Source organism: Grammomys surdaster, unplaced genomic scaffold (genome assembly GCF_004785775.1).
Source record: "Grammomys surdaster isolate TR1022 unplaced genomic scaffold, NIH_TR_1.0 218, whole genome shotgun sequence".
Taxonomy (NCBI): Eukaryota; Metazoa; Chordata; class Mammalia; order Rodentia; family Muridae; genus Grammomys; species Grammomys surdaster.
The window spans coordinates 3,328,003-3,351,627 of NW_021604663.1; the positions used below are offsets into that span (position 1 = coordinate 3,328,003).

Sequence of the window (23,625 nt, forward strand, 5' to 3'; positions counted from 1 at the left end):
GGATGGTAGGCACGAGAGGTAGGGTAAGAAGAACAGAAAGAGGACATATTCAAAGCCCCACCCCAAAGAGTGGTCAAGGAATTAACTCTGAGCAGGATACTTGTCTTTTCTGAGCTCCTAAGATATCCACTTCCCTGAGAGGTGTCCTGTGTATGTCTGCAGACCTGCCAATGTGCAAAGGTCCCACTTTGAACACACACTAGAAGACAAGAATAGAAACCAGCACCCCCCCCCACTCTCCCGAAGTCCCCTCTCACCACACAGGGCCCCATCCCACTTCTGACTTCTCCACGCAGAATACAGCTGCCCTGGTCTGGAGAGGAGCTATGCTAGGGCCATCTTCCTTTTGTTTGGACCAGGGACCGGGAAGGGGGTGTGTCTTTCTTAGCCTATGTGGCTCCCTTTATCTTTACTCAGGTCTATGGTTCCAGTCCACATGCAAATAGCCAGATATCCCAGGCAATTTAAACTGCACGACTCCTTCCTGAGAGGGACCCATGCTCTTATGAATTCCCGGGTTAACACCACATTGTGAGAACCCAAAGCCAGAAGGGCTGATGCTACAGTTTGGATGTGTTTTTCTGCCAAAACTCAGGTTGAAATTTAACTGTTAATGGAATGGTATTGAGGCGTGCCAAGACCTTTAAGAGATACTGGGTAATGCTGTTCCACCCTCATAAAGGGATTAAGGCTGTGATTCACAACTTTCCTAATGCCGTGCCTCTTTATAGTCCCTCGTGTTGTGCTGACCCCCCAACCATGAAATTATTGTTGTTGCTACTTCATAACTGCAATTTTGCTACTGTTATGAATTGTAATGTAAATATGTTTCCAATGGTCTTAGGCTAACCCTGTGATCATGGGGGGGGGGGAGGGTCTTAGATTACAGTTATTCCCAAGAGACAGGCGTAGTTACAAGAATAAGCTACTACGTAGCATCCAGTACCCTTTGTCCCTCTCTTTCATGGCTCTTATTTCTGGTGTGAATGAGCAGCATGGGACCACATTAGCTTCATATTCTTGGACTTTTCAGCCTCTACTGTGAGGCCAAATTAGCCTCCTTCCTTTAGACATAGCTAGTCTGCAGTGTTTTGTTATACACAAACAAAGATCACAGGTCACCTGCTCTGAGTCATGTCATGTCTCAGTAAATCACTTCACTAACTAGCAAGACACCGGTGACCTACTTCTCAAAACTTCCTATGCATCAGCTCAACTCACCTAATATCCAACTAGACACATATTCCATGTAGGTGCCTTCCCCACTTTTGGAAAGTGGTCCCCAGGTTCTGGTACCTCCTGGAGGCAAGGAAGGGATGGGAATGTGGGTCGGGGGTATTAACAGTGGGGAGGCAGGGTTTGAAGTAGCTACAGGAACAAGAATAGAAGCTGGGCTCATCTGGAAAAGGAGAAGCCAGGTTCGAGGGCAAGCCTGGGTCCTATGAAGTATTGGCTTCCCAGGGTGCTCTAGGTGTGACCCAGAAAACCAGGTGACCTTCCCAGAGGCCATCAGTAAAACGGGGCTGACATAGTCCTGCCGAACTGAGTAGGGTTTGGGGAACATCCACACTAAGGAAAGACTCAGCCATGACTCAGCAGGAAAGCGATGAGAGCCAGGCATCTGGTACACCCAGTGGTTCCCAGGTGAGAAGCTACTGTTGGAACAGTTTCCCTCTGTCCTGTCATTTCCCTTCATGGCTTTGTTGTTGCTGCTGCTGTTGTTTTGAGATAGCCTAATGAAATCCAGAATGTGGTAGTTTGAATACGCTTGGCCCATGGCACGTGGCACTATTAGGAGGTGTGGCCTTGTTGGAATAGGTGCAGCCTTGTTGGAGGAAGTGTGTCACTGTGGGGGAAGGCTTAAGAGAACCTCCCCCTGGCTACCTGCAGGAGAGATTCAGTCTCTCCTGGTTGCCTTTGAATCAAGTTATAGAACTCTCAGCTCCTTCTCCAGCACCATGTCTGCCTGCACACTGCCATGCTCCTCACCATGATAAAACGGGCTGAACCTCTGAAACTGTAAGCAAGTCTCAATTAGATATTTTCCTTGTAAGTTTTGCCTTGGTCATGGTGTCTCTTCACAGCAATGATACCCTAACGAAGACAGACGTGCTATAAATGCAGCTGAGGTTGACCTAGAACGTCTGAACCTCATTCCTCAGCCAAGTGATCGATGACAAATATGCATCACCACACATTGTTTCTCCAGTTTGTTGGACCCATGTGCATAAGTGTGTTCTTCCACACATGCACATGTGGGGACCAGAGGTCCACGGTGCGTGTCTTCCGTCACTCTCAGCTAGACAGGGTGTCTCTGTGAACTCAGACTGGCTTAGCAGCAAGCCATAAGGATCCCTCTTCTGCAGTGAAATCCCTCTTCTACAAGTAGATGGAATCTGAGTGGGGTACGGAGGAAAACTTGTGGGACAAGATCCTAAGAGCTTAAGAACATTCCAGACTGAGGCAACTCAAGAGATAAGGCATCCAGATGCAGGAGTGAGCACTGTCTCTGCTCTTTCACTGTGCCAAAGGCCAAACCTCCTCACTAACCCATGGCCTTAGTGCTTGCAGTGTGATGTGTCCATGTTCACACTGGGTGTGGCACTGTAGTCACAGAGAGGGTCCTGATCTGCAGGAATGACAGGCTCAGGTGCCCAGTGATAGTAGTCAGGAGTGAAACTTCATCAAAAGACTCAGAAGACATTCTTTATCCTGTGTGATCACATTGCCTCTATGACCGTAGGCTAGAGGCAAGGGCCTATTCTTCTCTTTCCTGTCATGTCGGGTATCAATGGCTCTAGCATCTACTTTCCCGTTCCATGCTAGGCAGCTTCTGAAACTTAATTTCTGCTGAGACTGGCTCAGCAGCTGCTTGGCCCTCTCTGGGCTATACACAAAGGCAGCTCTATTCTCTACACATCAGTGTGAGCACCGTGCCTCTGTGCCTTGCCTGCTCCCTGGAACCACATGACTATATGAGCTTGCTCTGGCAGAACTGTATCTGGAACCTACAAGAAGCTCAGCCCGAGTGAGGTCAGCATGGAAGAGCCTGGACCAGATACACACAACACAGGGCACAGGCAGCCTAAGATCCAGTGCCCCTCAGAGGCTGAAATAGGATTTCTAGGAAGTCTTGTATGCCACATTCCCGACAGGCTCTGACAGCGGTGATTCCTATGGGGGCAGAAGGGAGCAATAGGCCATGGGTTCTTGACCATTATCTTCAGGTATTCTAACAGGCTGGCTACAGCCCTTCCTAAGAGCTTGACTGTGTAGTGTTGTTTAGTGGGTGAAACTGGGGCTTTCAGGTGCTTTACAATGCCCCTGGTAAGGGCCTCATTTCCACTCCTCCATGATTTCCTTGACAAGCGATTGCATCAACCTCCCCACTCATTCCATCTCAGCATTCAACACTCAAAAGGGAAGCACAGAAAACATTGCTAAAAGAAAAAAAAAAAAGCAAAAGATTCTGGTTTCTCCTATTTGCTGTCAGGCAGGCCTGGCTAAAAGATCCTGTACCAACAGCTGACAAGGATCATTGGTCTATATTCTCAAGAGGCTGGAGGGAGGAGTCAGGCCAACATCCATACCTTTCATCACCTCCTCTTCCCCGCTGAGGGCCAGAGCTAAGCCCACAGGGCAGGAGCCCGCACCTTACTCTGTCACTGAGCTTACAAGTGGCAACAGGCCTCTGCAAACGCCCCCCGTGTATGGACAGGAAGGGAGACCAGCTGGAACAGCAGCCCCCAAAGAGACCGCCAGAGCTTCCGTCATCTACTCTCAGTGCTCAGATGAAGGTAGGATCCAAAGGCTGCACAAGTTCATCTGTGGCTACAGAGCAAGGGCAAGTTCTAGGCTCCACTAGGTAGATTACTGCCTCAAAGGGTGTGTGTGTGTGTATGTGTGTGTCAGGGGACCAGTCTGTATATATGCACCACAGCGGAGCTGATCTGACAATTCACACGACTACTGACTGCAAGGTGGGTTGATAGTGTACAGAGCACACACACTGGACACAGACAGTTCACACCCTAGGCATGCGGGCACACATGAATTATATCTTTAACTGGTCAACGGAAGCATCAGACAGCAAACAGTGACGACAGGGATGACCTATAGGAGCGTTCTGCTTCTGAGTCAGCTGGGGCGGGGTGGGGGTGGGGGTAGTTAAGGTGGCAAATCATGCATTCACTTGGGCTTTTTTGGTCACTGGAAACAAATGGCAGTTTTTCTTTGGTAGACAGGAAGAGCCAAGAAGCAGAGGCCTGGGGAGAGCCTAGCCCCGAGATCCAGGTAAAACTGAAGACAAACCTAGCCAACTCCAAAGAAAAGGAAGGAGTAGCTTTACAGGACACTCAGGTAAAATCCAAAGCCAAATCCAAGCACTCAGAATGGCCACTCACTTAGCAAGTCACCATAACCAGGGGGAGGGGTGGGGTGAATCACTTACACCTAGTTAATAATTTATTTTTATTGAAATTGAATACTTCATATTACAGTAAAGTTGATTAAAAAATGAAGAGAAAAATCAATTTTTAAAAATACACTCAATGTGAAATCAAATAAGCTAGCAAAATCAGGCATAAAACAAGAAATTCTGCGGGGTACTTTGCTTTTGGGTATGTAAATACCACCTATATACAACTCTATAATGTAGAAGTCATTGAACACGTCAAGAAAAAGAGTCCACAGCCAGTGGACTGGGCCTGCCCTTCCATCCTGGGACACTGCCCTAGCACAGGCCCACACACAACACTGGCCCACCGTGTTTCACGGGGTCTGTAAGTCACCCTGTGCAAATTAAGGCTTCTTATAGGTCGAATGGGTGATAAACATTTTCCCCCTTTAAAAAAAAAAGCAAAAAGCACAGTAAAGGTGGTATTATGAGAACCTGAAGAGATGAGACCTAGAGCCCAAACCTGAAGTGCAGCTCCTCCCCGAGAGCCTCTACTCCACTGCATGCACAGACACCCACCTCTGGGGGAGCTGCTGGGTCACCAGCTGGCAAAAGCAACACCCAGAAGGATTCGTGCAGAGAGCTGCAGCTACAGAGACGAGGTAGGGCATGGAGCAGGTGGGCCTTCCCAAACCTAGGCACTCAGGGACCTGTGCATGTGTGTGTGCCCTTACAAAATGCAAAGCGAAGAACAGAATACTGCAGCTCACTGAAGTGTGCATCAAGGACCAGTTCAGGAGCCACGTACAACGGCTCCAGCAGACTGCCAGCTTCACCCTTGCTGGCAGAAGAAACTGGTTTTGTTTTTTTTTTTCCTTTTTCGCAAACCTGAGTAGTAATTGTCAAAGTCAATAAATAGGGGAGAGAATTACAATGCTAAAAATATAAATGGTCACCCCATAGGGTCTAAAGCAGCAAGGGTTTTTTTCAAACACAGCCCTCTGGTGTGAGATGCATGTGGCCTGGGCACCTGTTAGAAGCACACAGCAGCTATGATTGTAAGTGAGGACTTGGGGCAAACCCTGGGCACGAAGTACCGCCCTTTGGCAGATTCAAGCAACACCTTGATCCATTGACTGTAAACGATCATGAAGGAGTGGTGCCCCTCCCTCATCCTCTCCCCCATTACAGAAACTCTTCCCTTTGAAGCAGTTTTGTTAAAGGCAAAATGACAGACGCATCATCGAGCTGAAGTCTTATTTGGTTGGAGGTGCTTGGCTGTCCGTGGCGCCACCTTCTCCTGTAGGCACCACGGAGTTAGATGTGTAAGAGGTCTTCGTCGCTGTCATCATGGAAGGACACCAGCTTGGCAGGGGCTGCTGGCTTGCGCTGTCCGGGTCTGAACTTCCCTTTTCTGGCCTTCTCACCTCGAACCAGCCCCATCCTCTCACCCTCCCTTTCCTTCAGGACCCTGCGCTGTGGGTTTCTCAGGGGTTGTGAGCTTTCCACCTCGGCTCCTCTGCCGGAGTGAACTTTCACCTCTGGGATGGTCAGGACCTCGTCCTCACTGTCTTGGTCGTCCCCATGCAGGGAAGTGAGAGCATCTGCTTTCACCGCCTTGGTGGTGATGTGGCCATTCTCCTGCCCGTCCTTGCCTAGTCTTGGGGCTGGCACCTGGATCTCTTCCATCAGCCATTCTGTCTCATTCTCATCGGTCTCCTCCTCCTTGCTCACCTGACAGGGAACAAATGCAGAGACCATGAGACTCAGCAAAGCTACCTGTCTGCTGCAGGAGCGCTCTCCTGATACAGGCCACGCTAGGGCCTCTCTCTGGGGCGTAATGAGATGAGAGCCTCACAACTAAATGAGCAGGCCAGGCAGATGGGACCTGACGGGGCTTGTGACTGTCCAGCAGTGCTAGCAGAGGGACTCTCCTGGTCCACTGTGTGCTGGGGACAGGGCATCCAGTGTGTGGGAGAAGCCACAGGAAGGGCTTATATCAGGGTGCTTAACTTTTAAATGTTACTTATTTATGTGTATGCCAAATGTGTGCAGGCGCACATGAGTGTGCACACACAGGAAAGGCTTGGGTGTCCATTCACCTCAGTTTTGTTTTGCTTTGGTTTTGAGTTAAGGTCTCATACTGGCCTAGAGCTCAGCAAGCAGGCAAGACTGGCTGGCCACCACACAGGCCCAGAGCTCCAGTAGTTTTGAGCTCCCTATCTGCTGGGATTCTAGCATGTGTGTTTTTCGTTGTTTTGCTTTTAAAACCTGAACTCGGGCCCTTTTTAGCACTTTACCAAGCCATCTTCCAGCCTCAATTTAGTTTAAGAAGTGATTTGGCAGTACGTATGAAAGTTAGCAGCACATCTGTGTCCTCTGACTGGCCTCTTTTCAAAGTTTATCAAAGTTTATCTGAAATTATCCAAATGCCGGGAGTATATAAATTCCATCACTGTAGCTTTTTTTTTTTTCCCTTAAAAAAAGAGTTACCCAAAGCCTGGGAACAGACTAGATATCAGAAAATCTAAAGGAAATCCGCTGCAACTGTACTGTGAGAAATTTGAAGGCAGAAAGTCCACAGAAGTGGTGTCAGGGTGAGAGGTTTCTTCCGAATTCCAACCCACTCTTCCCAGCATGCAGGACAGGCTCGGGCAGCAGGCTCGGGCAGCAGGCTCGGGCAGCACTGGGCAGCCCTGCAGCCAGCAGCTGCCCCGCTCAGTGGACAATACCTTTGAGTACTTGTAGGACACGCCTGAGCTTCTTCTGCAGCAACTGGTCAGCTTGTTGATGACAGTTTCCCTGTCAAATGCAAACCACAGTAAATCCACAGCAGAATGAGCAGAGACAAGGGACCCAGCTGGCTGGCCCTGAGTCTAGTCTGTGCAACTGCTGAGGGCTATGTGTCATCAACACAGCCCTCCCGGGGCAGGGCATTTGGCATGAATAACAAGTGACTGAAGGCACGATCAGAACCCAGGGCTCAGTACAAAGCAGAGGAATGAGTCTTGCTGCACCTCAAGATGCACAAAGTCGGCAACGGGAACACACTTCCCACTTGGCCAGACTGCTCTGACGTCAGCCCCCACAATGCACACCCACTGCCCTGCCTGAGCCCCGCCCCTGCCTCTGAGTTCATTTCTGAGTGTGGTTGGCTCTGGTCAGTACCCTCAACCACTTCCCAAGTGCCTAACTTGTGACATAAAAAATCTGAAACAAAACAAACAAACAAACAAAAAAATGAAGTCATACAACAAGCCTTCACCTAGCAAAGCAAGGTCAACAGGATAGCATGCCTGACATACAGCAGGTACTTAATAAATGCTCACTTTTTGTGACATGGAGGAGGGTCAGCTAATCAGTATAAAAGTCTGCTCAGGAAAGATTCTTGATTTCTTATTAGTTTTTGGACTTCACCCAAAGCCCAAGTGTCTCCGACCCACCAGCACCAGTGGGAAAGAACCTTGCAGCGTGCACACTCAGGGTGAACTAGAACCACACCAGCACCTATGAGTAATGTCGGAGTTCTGGGCAATCTCATGCCACATCATGGAAATAAAGACATTAAAAGGCAATAGTGACTATGTTTTGGAATTCTGAATCTCTATGTTTGCTGTGTCAAGCTCAAAACCCAAGCCTGTGGCCAAAATTTGATGCGATATTTGCCTAGCCTGGCCCTGCCCGGCCCTCCTATGTGCTGCCCAGCCCTCCTTACCTTCTCTCCTTCTTATGAAGCAACAAGGCCAACAAACAGCCAGTCAGTGCCACCAGGAGAAGACTGAGGACTGCCCCAACGGCCTGACTCCGCTCTGAGAGCCCTTTATACTCTGGCCCAGCATTCTCCTCATCAAAGTCCACACTACAAAAAAATCACAAGGGAGGAGAGGAAGCTGTGTCAGGAACTGTGTATAACACCAACTCTCCCAGGAACTCAGGGCCCGGGAACCTGCCCCTACTGAAAAAACAGCAGGTGAGTCAGCCCCAGCCCAGGACACATGATCCACACATGTGGAGTGCCCTGAGCCTGCATTTACAGCCATCAGCAACAGACTGACTGGCAGACGGTGCTGCTTTAATACCAGGAGCTGAAGACATGGACCAACCAAGGACATCACTTCCTGTAGGTCTGCCCAGCCCTGCAAAACCCTATGGGCCAGGGAAAAGCAGGGCTTCTCCTGTACTGGGCCACCTTAGGACCTAGCTCCAGGGCTTCTGGGTAGAGGGCATATCTAAGACAGGTTGGCTCTAAAATTTCTTCAGATTCTGCCTTTGATTTCTCATCGAAACTAAGGATTACTTAGAAATAAATGGGTTTTAGTTTCCACATGCAGTATGGCCTCGGACATAAGACCGTCACAGGTTTCTTCCTGTCTGACCTGAAGGCCTCAGAGCAGAAGCACATTCTCTTTGCTGCCCACCAAACCCAGCCACTAGAGTGCGCTCTAAAGGCATCTGGAGGGAGTTTCTCATTTATCCCAACATAGAAAAATGCTTTGCTCCAACTGAACCAAAGCTTTGCCATGCCAAGTGCACACTAGAGCACACAGAGAATGCCGGAGAAGGCACAGCCAGCCCTGCTCCCCCAAAGCAGAGGGAAGCAGTCAATACGACTTGGGACAAAGGGCAATGGTAACAATGCCACAGACCAGATAGCAGCAAGGTAATCTTTTGGGCACATCCACATCCTCCCCAGCATCACACCTAGGAGACACACACATGGTTACTCTTGAACAGCCATGTGAGAAGGACATGGCCACCACACTTACCCCAGAGGACACACAGCTGAAGTGTACCAGGAGAACAGGTACTGGCAGTCAGCAGTCTCGTGGCTGAACTCCGGGATGCCATCCTTCACCATAGGGTCACAGTGGAAGAAGATGGTAGAAGAAACAGACTTGGTCTTGTCTTTCCCACACTTGGAGGAAGAGGTAAACACCACATCCAGATCACCATCTGTCACACGGGAAAGGAGACAACACAGCACCATTAGCACCCACCAAGTAGATGCTTTCATGGTCTGTCAAAGTTGGCACAGGCTTAGTGTTAAAGATGCAAACCTTCAAAGGCCCCAGTGTATGCACTCTGCCTTCATGGCTTTACACAGAGTCCTAAGCAAGTGACAACTTTAACCTCATCTAGCATGAGGGCTGTCCCTTATCCTTGGCTGCTAGTAGGATTTACGGTGGCTAGCCAGGAAGTCTTATTCAACCTGGAGAATGAGACTGAAAACTGGGACACCAACTAATTGTGCCTAGACACTTGAATCCAACAAGGTCCTGAGTTCTGAGGCTTAGCAAACACACCTGGCCAGCAATACATCTAAGACATGACACATCACTGTGGAGATGGCTTCTACACATCCTAATCCATAGGAGAGAGCAGAGGAAGATCTGTGTCTGGCCCCACCCCTTCCGTGAGCATCTTGTCACGAGTGACTAAAGGCTAAACAGCTACTGTAATCAACTGCACTTGTGAAGACAACAGCTTCCAGTTAATTCCAAGAGTGCCCAATCACATTTCTAAATGGGATTGAAGTGGAAATCCACCAAGCTAGTCCTTGGTGTCAGAAATAAAGGGACCCTGATCTAACCTCACTCTATCGGCCCATGTTCTCTCTTCACCATCTATCTGGAAATGCTATTTTAAAAGTTAATAGGGTCACGCAATTTTTAAAAAAATTTCAAGAATTATATGGTGAAAGATAAGTTATTTAAAATACAAAATATACATGTAACCTGTGAGGAACACAGTTGCATGAGCACAAGAATGACTGGCGCCATCTACAACCTTTGCACACCCATTCTCACTCAGCTTGCCAGGATTCTTCCATTTTGTGTGCAAGCACCTATCATGGCTGATGTCTCGAGATCAGAGGACTTATGGGAGTTGGTTCTGTCCCTCTATCATGTGGGTCCCAGGAATGAAACTCATGTCTTCAGGCTTGGCAGAGGGACCTTTACCCACTGAGCCAGCTCCCTCTTGTCCCTCTCTAACATTCCTTGCAGTTTCTAAATGAGGAAGTAGCATGTTAATGCCAGGCCACAGTAAGAGTGTGACCTGGGACTGTCTCCTTCTGCCTTTGCCCACCAAGGTAGCACCAGCTCATAAAGGGAGCTGAAATCAGTCTGAGATTTCCATGTAGTGGGTTTGTGGATGGGCATGCAAAGCTCTCCCTTTGAAAAGCTGTACATGTGGTAGAGCACTTGCCTAGCAAGCACAAGGCCCTGGGTACATGACCCACTAACAGGAAACAGCACGTTACCTTGGACGTAGTACTTGGTCATGTCAGAGGTGCCCACTTTCCTGCTGAAATGCTGGTCATTGGGCTTCACCTGGCAGATGTTGGCCCCAGAGCATGCAGGGTTAGAAGAGCTGGTGATGGAGGAGAGCTGGATTTCATAGAGGTAGTTGTCCCCATTGGTTCTCATGTCCCCAGAGGCGCTGAACAGCCTGAGGCAGAGGAGAGTACAGTGGTCATACTCCTTCACAGACCAGCTGCATGCTTCCTTCCTCCTGCATGCTCCAGCCAGGCAAGGCTTTAGCTATCTGCCTGCCCAGAGTCACCTCCTGGAACGACTGCACTATCTCACACACTGTGGAGAACACATGCAGTGTCCTCTGCCCCGTATGGCCATAGGACCCCAAAACAGCCCATGACACTGCTAAGAAATGGACCTTTACTTCTAGCTAACATGCTGGTCAGCCCAGAAGGTTCCTTGTTCTCTCCATGTTCCAATAACCTTGGCTCCAACCCCTGGGCTTCCCAGTAGTAAGGGGAGAGGGAAACCGCTTTTTACAAGGAACTCAACACTTAGTATCAAATGACTAAGAAGTCATCCTTTTGCTTGGTTTAAGCCGTACTTGATCCTTCCCAACTGTAACTGAAGCACTGACTGCTTACCTGGCAGCATGCCTGCTAGGGCAAGACTTACATTTCTGTTCACTTTGAGTGTACGTCAATGCCAAAGAGGCAATCTTCCACTTACTTAAAATAAATCTCCCCGAGGCTGAAGCTCTTGCCGGTCACAGGGTTGGTAAGCGTTCCGTTTACCATGTTCACCTCCTGAGGCCTCACAGCGCAGGCAGCCCGTGAGTACCAGTAAAAGTAGTAGGTGCAGCTGTTACTATCAAACCTGACAGGGAGCAGACATGGTTACCACCGGGCCACACATAGAAAGGTTTCAAGACACACAGCTGGAGAGGCCTGGAAGAAGCAATCATCTGGGTTCTGAAGGGTCCTTGGGAGCCACAGCCATTGGTCCCCATAAGGCACTATGTGAGTGGCAGCTCTGAGCCAGGACAACTGTCTTGGTCACTATGCTTCAGCAGAGTAACGAGATGACATCAACAGCATGGGAAAGCAGACATGGATTCAGTGTCTGCTGACCCTGGGGACACAAACCTGTGATTCCAGCCACTCAGGAGGCAGAGTTAAGAGGTGGCAAGTGTCACAGCTACAGAACAAATCCAAGACCAACCTGGACACTTCAGTGTCATCCTGTCTCAAACTAACAACAAGACAGCTGGAAATACTACCCAAGAGCAGAGCACTTGCCTGGTTTACATGAAGCCCTAGGTTCAACCCTCACCCTGGTAGAGAAAAACCAAACTCAATACAAATGTCTTAACATAGAAAGCTGGAAATTCTGCACCTAGACTTTAACAAGTGGTATCTTAAGTCTCAGAAGTTTAAAAGCCCTTTTCAAAGCAGTTTCCAAAAGTGCAGCTCAATGCTCCCCCTGTTGGCTACAATCCCTCTAACACCACCCAACAACTGCCTGGAATACACTATGCAATTAATTCAAGAAGCCCAGAACCTGCTTGTTGTTGGTGCAATCAGCATCCCCGTAATTATACCATGACACTGAGGAGCAGCAGGCAGCTCTGCACTGCTCAGGCTAGCATCAGCAGCTCCAAAGCTGGCTCAGGAGTGGGTTTCTTAAGGCAAACCAGCTGAGGTGGTCTGTTATGGTGCACCTTAACATATGGTGTACCCTCGCTCGGGTAGGGGGCAGGGACAGCCCCTGTGGGATAAATACTGCATAGGACAAGACAATCTGACCTCTAAGTCCTCAGTCTCAGTGGCCATTTCTGCCACAGTGACAGTCCCAAACACTCTCTCATTTGTGTGCACGTTCCCAACTCCCACGTGGAAATAGGGGGAGGCAAAGAGCCACAGTGTGCTCGCGAGTGGCTCACCTCTTGAATGCAGGCCTGCCCACAGTCTTCGCACAGGTCAATTCGATTACAGAGGATGCAGTCTTATTCCCACCACAAGAATAGCCTTTTGAGTATGTGACAATGACTGTTTCATCTGAAACATGAGACAATGAACTGGCATTATTTCTAGTGCACTGCAAAACAATGTCAGGGCTTGAAATCTACTGCAAAGGCGAGTGTCAGCTCTCTAAAGGTGTCCTCCACATTCAACGGCCGTCACTGGCCCTCACACCCATACCACCATTACCAAGGCAACAGCAAGCCCATGAGCTTCCTGGATCCTTGGGAACCTAAGGCTAACCCTCCATGGCCACACCTATATGACTAGCATCCAACTCTGCAGTAGTTTCTGGAATACAGGATTCCTAAGACGTGAGTCTGCCCACCTGGTTCATGTGTGGGAATTTACTTCTCAAAGGGAGGCCACTTTCTTATCTTAGGACTCTACCAACCTGCAGAACCTGAGTCTGTGATTAAAGGCCGTGGGAATTCCCTCAGAATTCCCTCTCTGTTTCAGTACCCATGTCACCCTGTAGTTCAGTCAGCACAATCAGAATCCTACTTTAGCCTCAGAGGCAGAGCAGAATGTCCAACATCTAAAACTTGTCACTGAGATTGCCCTTAGCCAGGAATGCCTATCTAACAGATACCTTCCCCTTGGAGAGCTTGTATTTAAAGTACTGCAGAGTGTCATGATTACTATCCAAGTGCTGGAGGAAATACATGGCAATCTGTACCTGTGTGACCATGGCTTTCTTAGATGTGTGTAGACACACATTAGAATCCAATGTGCAGCCAGGCGGTGGTGGTGCACACCTTTAATCCCAGCACTTGGAAGGCAGAGACAGGTGGATTTCTGAGTTCAAGGCCAGCCTGGTCTACAGAGTGAGTTCCAGGACAGCCAGGGCTACACAGAGAAACCCTGTCTCGAACGGTCCCCCTCCCCCAAAAGAAGCCAATGTGCAGCCAGGATCATCAAAGGTGCTTTAAACAGGCTACCTGTGCCTCAGAGTGTACAAAATAGCATGTACTTCATGTTCCAGAAAGTGGACAGAAATACTTTAACTAGTCACCGGAAGCATCCTTGAAGTTTCCACCAAAGCTTTCTCCATCACACCAGGGACAGCTTCACCTTGCCAATCTTGATGCAGCAACTGAACCAAATACAAACCCCAGAGCCTTACCTATGACTTCCAGTTTTTGTGTATGAACAAGCCCCAAAACCTGGACTTGACCAGTGGCACTCTTCTTGCAAATGCTGGCTCTTTCAGAGCAGTCCAGGGGACCTTTATATACTCTTTGGCACAGATTGATAAAGTACCTACAAGATGACACAAAAGGGTGCGGAGAAAGGGTGAGTGAGATTTCTACTCTGTGACACTGGAGAGACCTGTGCACTCCACGCTACCTCGGAAGGTGACTGACTCCCTGATAGCCTTGGGGGTGCAGAAGAAACGGAGAGGGAAGCAACCATACAGAGTAGCTGACTCAACAGGCTCACATGCAGTGACATGTCCCCACGCAGCCCTGACACAGTGTGCACAGGATAGAGGGCTGTGGAGGTAGAACAGCACTCACCTAAGTCCCCCAATTCACAGCCCTGATTTGCAGCAGGACCTGTAAGGCTCAGGGCGCCTGGCAGAGCAGGCACTCCCCACATGGAACAGTCAGGGTAATTAGTTCAAAAGGCAAAGGCAGAGCTAAAAGAGCTGGCAAGTCTTAGAAAACCTATCCTTCCCTCAAACCTGACCAACAGGAAGCCCTTCAAAACTGTCAAGGCTCCAGTCTCCATGGGTGCTCAACAGAACTCCCCATACACTGCGATTTCAGAGTCACACACTGATGATCTAGGCTGTGTCTCAAGAGCCCCAAACCCCACAGTATGTGTTCTTCCTGTCTTTGCAAACGTGAGAGACTACCGGCTGTGGCATACTCACGAGGTTCCTTCATGCACAAAGTCCCAGGACCCCGTGAGGGAGGAGAGCAGGCGCAAGTCGTAGGTCTTGTGCTTCTGAACAAACTTGCACTCCATCTTCTTCGGAGGGCAGACAACTTTTGTCTTCCACTCAAATGTCACTTCACACCCACGATCTTCACTGAACACTTCCGGCCTCCCAATATCTTCATTTTCATCACATGTAAATATGATGGCAGACATGCGGTGGCTGTTGGCTGGGGAGCAATGGCGCGCAAAGGTCAGACCTAGGGTGGGGCATATGCCTTGACCTCTCCCACCTTCTCTTCCTCCTGGCCATTTTCCCAAGTGCAGCCCTGGCCATAGTTTGTCTCACTCCTGAAGATCTATCCACATACAGACTCAGTTCCCTCAGACTTCACCAAGATAGCTCCTGGGAAAGCATTCAACACTTGAGTACACACTAATAAGGACAAGAATGTAAAGATGAGCCAAGCATCTGTAACAATGTAAGATCTTCAGGCCACCCATAGAAGACTTGGAGCTAGTCATCTCTCATGAGTCAATGCTTGTTCTTGGTCGATCACTTAGAGAACTTACAGAGTGTCCGGCCTCTGTACTACTCTCCTTCCAGCCCTGAGTTGCAGAGGAGCCATGGTGCTCAAGTTTGGCTCTCCATGACCATCACCCTTGCCCCACAAGCCCTACACCTACTACATAACAGTGTCAGTGACTCAGCACTCAGCAGCCACCCTGCAGACCCAGCAGAGAGTGGTCTGGCTGAGGAGTGACTGTCAACCCGAGCTGAATGCTGGTGTGAGAGCAGTGCCCAGATCAGCCCCCAGTACGCCACTTCCACCGAAGCTGCACTGTGCTTTACATACACATCTGCCTTGTCATTCACGGCAGCGATAACATGCTTGCTGTAGCTAACCAGAACAAAACTAACGTAAGAGCGTCAGGGCCTCAGTTAGCTTGGCCACCCATAGGACACCTGCTCCCCTCCCCCAGACTCAGCTCCCACTCACTCGGTCTGCAGAAGCCCCACTCATGGTCACGATCGTAATTTGCAGTTTTGCTACACCACAGTTTCGCTCGTCCCTCCAACACACATTCTTCATAGCTCTTCTCTTTGTAGATGAAGGGGAAGACACAGGGATCGCCATCATCCGTTTCTGGAAGGAAAGAGGTGTGGATCATATACAAGCGTCAGTGCATCGTCAGCTGTGCCTTACTAGATGCTGTCACCCAAGGACTCCCTGAGAAGCTGTGTGCTGGCCCTGCTAGCCAGGATTCACCCAGACATACAAACAACAGACAACATCATGTTCTAGGCACAGGCATTCATATCAGGGAAGGTGATGTGGCCGGGTACAGTGCTCACAGAGTTTGCAGCTTCATTCCTCAAGTATTTTCCTGCTAAGTCTAATCTGTTTACAAGAAATTTGAAATTGACCATACTGTCAAGATTTACCTGGAGGGCAAGGATCACCATTCACATAACTCAGAATGACCGCTTCATCCTGGTGCCTGTAATCCAGCTGCATCGATGCTAGGCGCCCAAAAGACGCTCCTTTGCTCCCAGAGAGCAGGCAGACACCACCGTCCTTGCAGCCTTCCTGGTCTGAGCCGGCTGCCGTTGTGCACACCCCTATACTGTACGTGCGAGCGTCCCGAGTAACCTGCACAGACAAATAGCAACGTGTGGCTGCGGACAGATGTGAACAGAGCACAGGCGTCTATAGTTCACACTCCGGTAGCTGAACAGGACCCTGGCTCCCTGCTGTTGTCCTGGGTTAGGGCCACCTCCAGAGGTGCCAGGAGTGCCCAGCTGGCCGCTAGAAGTCATCCTGGCCAGTCTCTTTTCTATCTGTTCTCTCCCTGGTGGCCCAAGCAGTCAACAGTACTGCCCCACTGTTCTCTCCAGCCAGACACTGCTGCTCTGAGTCCAGCTTTCTCCTACCTTCTAGAACCCAGCAATCCCTCAGCTGGGACAATCCACATGTGGACATGGGCCTTGCTTTCCTCACTCACTGCACTCATGCAGAAAGCTATCCCTGAATAGTTCCAACCCTTGGGAAAGGATCAGAACTCAGCACTCACCAGGCTCACTGAACACCCCCCGCCCCCCGGCGCACAGACTCATGCATGAAAGACTGCACAATGCTGCCTCACTCACCTGTCTCTGCGGTTGGCAGACTGCATCTCTTTACCTCGAGCTCAGGCTGGCAGCTTAAGGATTCTCTGTGACTCCCTGTAACCATACTAACCTTGCCCTGGCCCAGGGATATGTATTCCAATGCATGTCCTCAAGTCACTCTGCCCATTGTTCACCTGTGTCACAGAATTCCACTACCTGCCTCACTGGTTATTGATTTTTGTCCAGCCCTGTGTGAGAGCGTCTCAGGCCTCTGGAGGCTGGCAAGGCTATGGGAAGGCAGCCTTACCTTGAAAGTGCTTGTGGAAAGGCTGGTCAGGTTGAAGCTATAGAGCAGCTGCTCGTCTGTTACAGCACAGCCCTGTGTCTTCACTTCGTCGGGACAGACAATCGGAGTTTCCCACTCAAACACAAAGTCACAGTCATTGGCCCTTATCAGCTTAGGAGTTCCCTGTGGCCAAGAAAAACATGAATCTTAAAAACTACAGTGTAAGAATAAGATCGACCATACTCTCTCCTGGGAACAGTGGGGACATACAATACATCCCTGTCACACACTACACAAGGAACCAAAGAGCACGTCTGCATCCTGCTAGACACCAGGAATACTCATGGGAACAGAAGACACTGCAGCCATTATTCTCTACAGGCCATGAACTCTGAATCGGAGCCTAGCTCTCGCTCATTCAGCAGCAGCAGAGAGCCTAGCTCTCGCTCGTTCAGCAACAGCAGCAGAGAGCAGCCAGGTGGTGGGGGATTCCACGTACACTGGCTGGTGAGCTCTCTACTGAGTCATATTGGAAAAAGAGCTTCTATTAAAGATGGCAAACACTGGGAAGGACAAAGCATCAGCTGCTCAGGGTACTGCTGCCCTGGGAATGACAAACCCCTCAGTGCATCCCAGATGTCAGCAGGTCAGAGCAGAAAACAGTTCCACCTGCTCATCAAGTCCTGAGAAATAATAAAGCTATATAATGAATGATGGCACATGCCCAAAAAAGTCTAATCAGAAAACAGATCACCGTATAGTTGAAAAAAATAAAGATATTTCAACCTTTTGTTTAGACTCAGTGGTCACTAAATGTGACTTCTACTCTCAAAGCGTCCATGACTCTGAACAACAGGAAGCACCCATGTTAACTCAGACTTATTCACGCCGCAAGTCGTGTTTTGGGTGGTTTCAGCACACTGCCCACAGCAGGTGTCCTGAGTGAAGCTGACCGCGGGTGGGTACTCACCATGCTGACTCCTCGCTTGCAGTGAAATGTGATGAGTGAGGTGTAGTTCATGTATTTGTCCGCTAAGCAAGGAGTGCTGCTCTCAAAGTTCAGGTAGACTTCATTAGCCACAGGATTGAATATTGGAGGGCCTGTGACTCTACCAATATCCTAGAACAGAGGAAGTGCTTCAGAGCCATTCCAAGGTCGGCAGAGTAGAAACTCACATAGAACTGCAGCAGTTCTACACTGTCAGTCTTTAAAGACATACCTGTACTGCTCTGTGACTGGCATGCAAATAGGTCGCCAGCATGCAGAGATAGCAGAGACATATGGAGAGAAACCAAAGGTGTTCCTACTCATAGTCAGCTTTCAGATCCGGAGCACTGGGGACTTCTATCCTCATTCACAGTCCTGGGCCCAGGAAGAGGAAGGCAGGAGCCTGGGCGACACCCTTCCTACTGTTGTGATATCTACACTGCCCTGAGACTGCCCCCTACTCAGCTCAGGGGTGCCTGCTGGGAATGTCCAGAGGAGACAACTCTCGCTCACCCCATGTTGCTGCTAAGGATAGTGGCAGACAGACACAGTACCTCTTCAGTTCTTTGAATAAATGAGTGAATAAAAGGCAAGTGGACAGGAACCATGCCTGTATGTGTGTGTGAAGTGCTGTGTGACAGTATGTTCATAGCAGTATGAGCATGAGAGCACGCATGAACATGTCTATTGTGTGGATCATTGCTATGGGGCATGTTGAGAGCATATGAAATAATAATACCTTCACCAATCAAAGAACTTACACAAAAATATAATCTGACAAAGGATGGCCAAGCAGGAAAACTCAGCAGACCAGTCTTCTGGGAAATGGTTGCCAGGCAGAGTGCCGTGTCAGGACGCTACTGAAGAACTTCCTGATAAAAGGTAGCTCATGCCTTGGCATTCCTCGGCGGAATACTACACTTCACATAACATTTAAAAGGACACCTAATGTCCCGCAACAGAACTCACAACAGAGGGGAGTTAAAGTTAAAACTTCACAAGGGCTTGGCAAACCACAAATACACCTACACACACCCAGGTCTACACCGTAAGTTTTCAGGGCAGAGTATTTAGTTATTAAAGTAATTGTTTTAGCCTTAATTGTCACTTGTTACTAGAAAGAGCTTGTGTTGCTTAAGCCTTTTAATTACACAAGTACTTGAAACAGAAGCACACACTACGCCAGAGCTGTTGACGTCTGCTCTGTGTTAACACCTCTCTTGGTCAGGTTTAACTCCGAGGCTCCTAACATAATACAGAGAAAGCATATCTGGGAAGCTGGAGAGATGGCTCAATGGTTAAAAGTGCTCACTGCTGTAGCACAGGACTGGGGCTCAGTTCCCAGCACCCACATCAGGCAGCTCACAATCACCTGTAACTACAGCTTAGGGGATCCAATGGCTGCTTGACACCCGTATCTACTTGCATATACTCATGTAGAAACATATACATGTAATCAAAAACAAAACAAAAATCTTAAAATATAAAGTATATCTGGGAGTTATGGAGAAATGTCCACACTAATCAAAAGTACCCTGAAACAGTTAACGCCCGTCACGGGACCACCAATGTCCAAATGCACGAGAGGGCTGCCTGCACTTTCTTCCGGAGGATGCTCTAGTTCCCACCCTAGCACTAACGTCAAGCAGTTCCGAAGTGCCTGTAACTCCAACCCCAAGGGATCAAAACCCCTGCTCTAGCCTCCACAGACTAAACACATCACACAGATACGTGTATTTTTAAAAAGCAAGTCAAAGCAACTATTCAATTTTCAAGCAACTCAGACGGCTTGGCCAGCACTATTGGCTGGCAGCCCCATCACTCTCACACTTGAGCCTGCATTCTCTATCCTCTCTTGGAAGCACAAAGCATAGCACACAGGCTGTGACTAGAAACTTCAAAAGCCCCCCAACCCTACCCATACACTTACTATGGGGGGGCCATCGACAGGAACTTTGCACACTGAGGCACCTGCAGGGCAGGGCACTCCGTGCATGGGGTTCAGTGGCTGGCAGATATTGATGTAGAAGTCAGGGGTGGTGTCAGAGGTGTCATCCTCACTTTCATCATATGCTTCATAGCCACCAGTGCGGTGGATGAGAGGGGACAGGTCAATAATTGAGCTTCCATTCCGCACAGTACACTCCGTCTGTTCAAAAGAAAAGACCACATTTGAGTTTGCAAATAACTCTTTTTCTAGTGAACATGAGAGTTAGCTTAAAAATCTAAACCCATGACGGAACATGTCTATAGTCCCAGTAGCACTCAATGGGCTGAGGCAGGAGAATTGCCACAGTTCAAGGCTAGCCTGGGCTACACAGAGAGTTGAAGGCCAGCTTTGGATATAGTGTAAGAACTCCATCCCCAAAAGAAGGAAAAAAGAAGTATTAATATAAAAATAAAATAAAATAGATAAAAACCTAAGGAAGATTGACCAAGGCCACCCAGCCTTGGACTGCCAGGAGCCAGCAACCTCAAGAGCGGGTGCAGCTGCGTGACCCAGGCACTGCTCCACCAGTCACAGACACACTCACCGCTTGCTCACAGGCCAGGGGTGTGTGCCAGGAGAAGAAGAGTGTGCATGACTGCTTGTCCAAGGAGATGAGCATGGGCCTGTTGGTAGGTCCAGCCTCGTGCCGGCACACAAAGCTGATGACACTCTTGTACCTCAGGCCTGATTTGGAGGGGCATGGGGACCCGTTCTCATACACCAGCTGCAAGACCTGGTCCTTGTAGCTCAGCTTCTTGCTGGCCCTGCCCACACTGATCCTGGTCTGTCCAAAGCAGGCCCCTGCAGCACATGGAAGGAGCGACAAGGAAAGCACCAGTAAGGGGTCCGTGACTAATTAACTTCCTAGAAGAACATAGTATCTCCTTAACTACTGCAAGGGCCAGAAGCATGGGTCTTGGAATAGGGGATGGGGCTGAGGCCAGCCCTAGGGACAGCAGGGACAGCAGTCAAGCACAGGAAGCTATGGCACTCACCTACTCCAGGTTCGCAGTTCTTATTCTCCTCACAGACGCTCATGAAGACCTGCCCCTTCTCGCTGTAGGAGGCTGTGGTCCCCTCTCTGCCACTTAAGGAGGTCAGGTCAAACAGGTGGCCTGCCAAGTGAAAGGGAAGAGGGTGCTCAGATCCGGAGAGGTACCAGACAGCTCACATCAAACAACCGGGAAAGGGGGAAGGGGGGGCTCTGACTCTTTACACACTAATCAAGAGCCCTAAAACACCCCAACTAGCAGTGCCTGTCACTGGACCACAGTCTCAGTCCCCTGTACCAAAGCAGCCACTGTCACTCCTGAGGCCTGATGCTCGCCAACAGTCAGCAGCCTGCCAGCCACATTCCTCTTGGTGCTCAGCAAAGAGGAAGGGCAGAAGTCTTCGGCCTGTTGGCTCTGAACAGTGGCCAGCTCTGTAGACCTTAGCACTGATGTGGTTGACGGCATCAGCCAAGTCAGCCAGGAGCACAGTACAAAACAAGATGGAGACTGGCTTTCAGAGGTACAAGGTAGCTAGCTGCCTCCATAGGATGAGCACACACTCAGAAAAGACCAAAGATGTCCAAACACCAACAGATGCATCTCCTAGGTCCCACCCTGTGCAGGACTATGGTTGTCTGTCCCTCACCTGTGCTGGGGTTGGTGACTTGGCAGTCATCGTGTATGCTGCTCTTCACAGGACAGGCAGCAGGTGTGGGCCAGGAGAAGGTGTATTCACAGTCCTGCACAGCACTGATGAACAGAGGCCTGGAGTTCTAGGGCAAGCATAGAGAACCCACTTCAGAATAACTGATACAAGATGAGGTGCCCACATATGCCTAGGGGGTACCCGTTCATGCCCCAAACACTGCCTGGCAAAGCCAAGCACAGCAAGTCTTGGGGAGTCTCTATGAGGTAAGCAGAGGTCAAAAAAATCAGGTAAGTAAGGTACCTGTGGGCCTCACACAAATAAGTCAGCAAAATACTCCAGGGACCACAACAAAAGCTAGCTAAGGGAGGCAGACATTTTCTAATGATAGCCCCAGGGATAGCCCAGACAAAGAACTCCATGAGCAAATCACTGGTCAAATGCTTAGTTAGAGAATGCCTGTTACAGTAAAAACAAAAGGACCCACCAAAAGAGTGGGCCACTAATACTAACTCTTCTGGACACTAGCTCACTCCTGACCTAAGGCACTTCCCACCATTGTGGAGTGAAAACCACTGCCCCACTCTACCTCCTTCCTGCATACTTCTTAGCGCTAACGCACAGACAGAAGCCCACCACCCTCCTACGTCAGACAGCTTATATCCTGGTCCATAAGGCATCTGCTCCCTCAGAGATGACCCTGCTTCCCTAGTACAGATGTGCCCTATCATAAATAGAAGCATAGACGTTCCCCTGTGCCAAAGAGAAGCTACCCATAGTATCCACACCTGCTAGATGCCAACACCAACAACCAGGAAAGGAGGCAACTCAGAAGGAGAGCAGCCCAGATAGGCATTCATAACACCTGCACAAGTCACAGGGGAACTTCCAGTCTCCTCTCTACATCTTGTTGACAAACACGGGACAAGCAGCCAAGTGTTAGCTGCCCTTCTGTTCTTTAAGGATCCAAAGTAGACTCAAAATAATGAACTAACACTGCACCTGGAAGTATCCAACTATGTGCCCAAGGAGTCAGCAAGGGGACCCATGTGCCCTAAATCAGACCTTCGCCACCAGCATGCACCACAACCATAGCACCCTGACCTCTTCAGTGTGCGCCCAAAGGCAGCCCGGCACTGCCACTGCTCAGGGTCCCACACTCTCCTGGGCGCCAGTAACTCACCACTTGGTTGTCACTGCAGGTGAAGCGAATAATGGTTGACCTTTTCCGAATTTTGTCTGGGCACAGGTCACCATCCACATACTTCAGGACAGTCACACCACCTGTCCACTGAGGACCATCCCTCACCTTGCCAAGGTTCACAGGCTTAGAGCCATCCAGCAGACAAACAGCTGCGTCTGGAGGGCACGGCTCTGCAAGACAAGAGACAATCAGAGTCTCCTGGGGTGACTGCAGTCTCCTGCAGTGCAAAGCACAGCTTAAGGTATGGTATTATCCAGCCAACCCCTCCACCCCACCCTGCGTCATCATTTCTGAACACCGTGTATGGTAAGGCCAGAGTCCTCAATGGACTGGAGCACTGTTAGGGCCTACATTCTCACTCTTTTGTCAGTACATTAGTCAACACTCGGCTGATTTCCGGTTCTCCAAGCACTTGTGCCATATGCCCTGAAGGAGAGCCAGCCCTGCACCAGTGTAGGACCAGAGTAACCAGCTGCCTCAACAATAGCAAGGGCCCCACTCATGCTGAGGATGAAGATAAAAACCACGCATCACCCTGAGGTGGGACTGTACCTACCCCGCCCCCAATAGGTGACTTTCACCTTCGACATTCCAAGAAATTCCCTGGAAAACTGCTGGTCACCATGTGTCTTCTAGTCTCCACTCTCATCCCAGAATCAACAGTGGACTACCTAAGGACCTCTAACCCCTTCCTGTGTCCCATCCTGCTCTCTTTCTACCCACAGCCATGGCCTCATGATCAGAGAGGTTAACATGTTCCCTGCGTGTCCTCAGCATCAACAGAGCCTGGGCCTCATGGGAATCAATCACCAAGGCCCTCAGACCCTTCCCCAGCTGTTCCTAGGGCA

The 23,625-nt window shown here is 49.6% G+C and overlaps 1 protein-coding gene across 1 annotated transcript in view; it reads right to left on the reverse strand.

Moving 5' to 3' along the window:
- Window positions 1-4,451: 4,451 nt before the first annotated feature.
- Window positions 4,452-23,625, reverse strand: part of Igf2r (insulin like growth factor 2 receptor) — a 65,134-nt gene continuing 45,960 nt past the window's right edge. The window contains exons 30-47 of the mRNA XM_028772747.1: window positions 22,757-22,947; window positions 21,574-21,700; window positions 20,931-21,050; window positions 20,480-20,736; window positions 19,876-20,094; window positions 17,928-18,077; window positions 16,979-17,140; window positions 16,006-16,213; window positions 15,560-15,706; window positions 14,554-14,788; window positions 13,801-13,937; window positions 12,596-12,710; window positions 11,383-11,529; window positions 10,659-10,846; window positions 9,163-9,349; window positions 8,112-8,255; window positions 7,129-7,198; window positions 4,452-6,130 (exon numbers count right to left, since the gene is read on the reverse strand). Coding sequence (XP_028628580.1) covers window positions 5,714-6,130; window positions 7,129-7,198; window positions 8,112-8,255; window positions 9,163-9,349; window positions 10,659-10,846; window positions 11,383-11,529; window positions 12,596-12,710; window positions 13,801-13,937; window positions 14,554-14,788; window positions 15,560-15,706; window positions 16,006-16,213; window positions 16,979-17,140; window positions 17,928-18,077; window positions 19,876-20,094; window positions 20,480-20,736; window positions 20,931-21,050; window positions 21,574-21,700; window positions 22,757-22,947 — 3,221 coding nt within the window. The 3' untranslated portion in view covers window positions 4,452-5,713. The remainder of the gene's footprint in view (window positions 6,131-7,128; window positions 7,199-8,111; window positions 8,256-9,162; window positions 9,350-10,658; window positions 10,847-11,382; window positions 11,530-12,595; window positions 12,711-13,800; window positions 13,938-14,553; window positions 14,789-15,559; window positions 15,707-16,005; window positions 16,214-16,978; window positions 17,141-17,927; window positions 18,078-19,875; window positions 20,095-20,479; window positions 20,737-20,930; window positions 21,051-21,573; window positions 21,701-22,756; window positions 22,948-23,625) is intronic.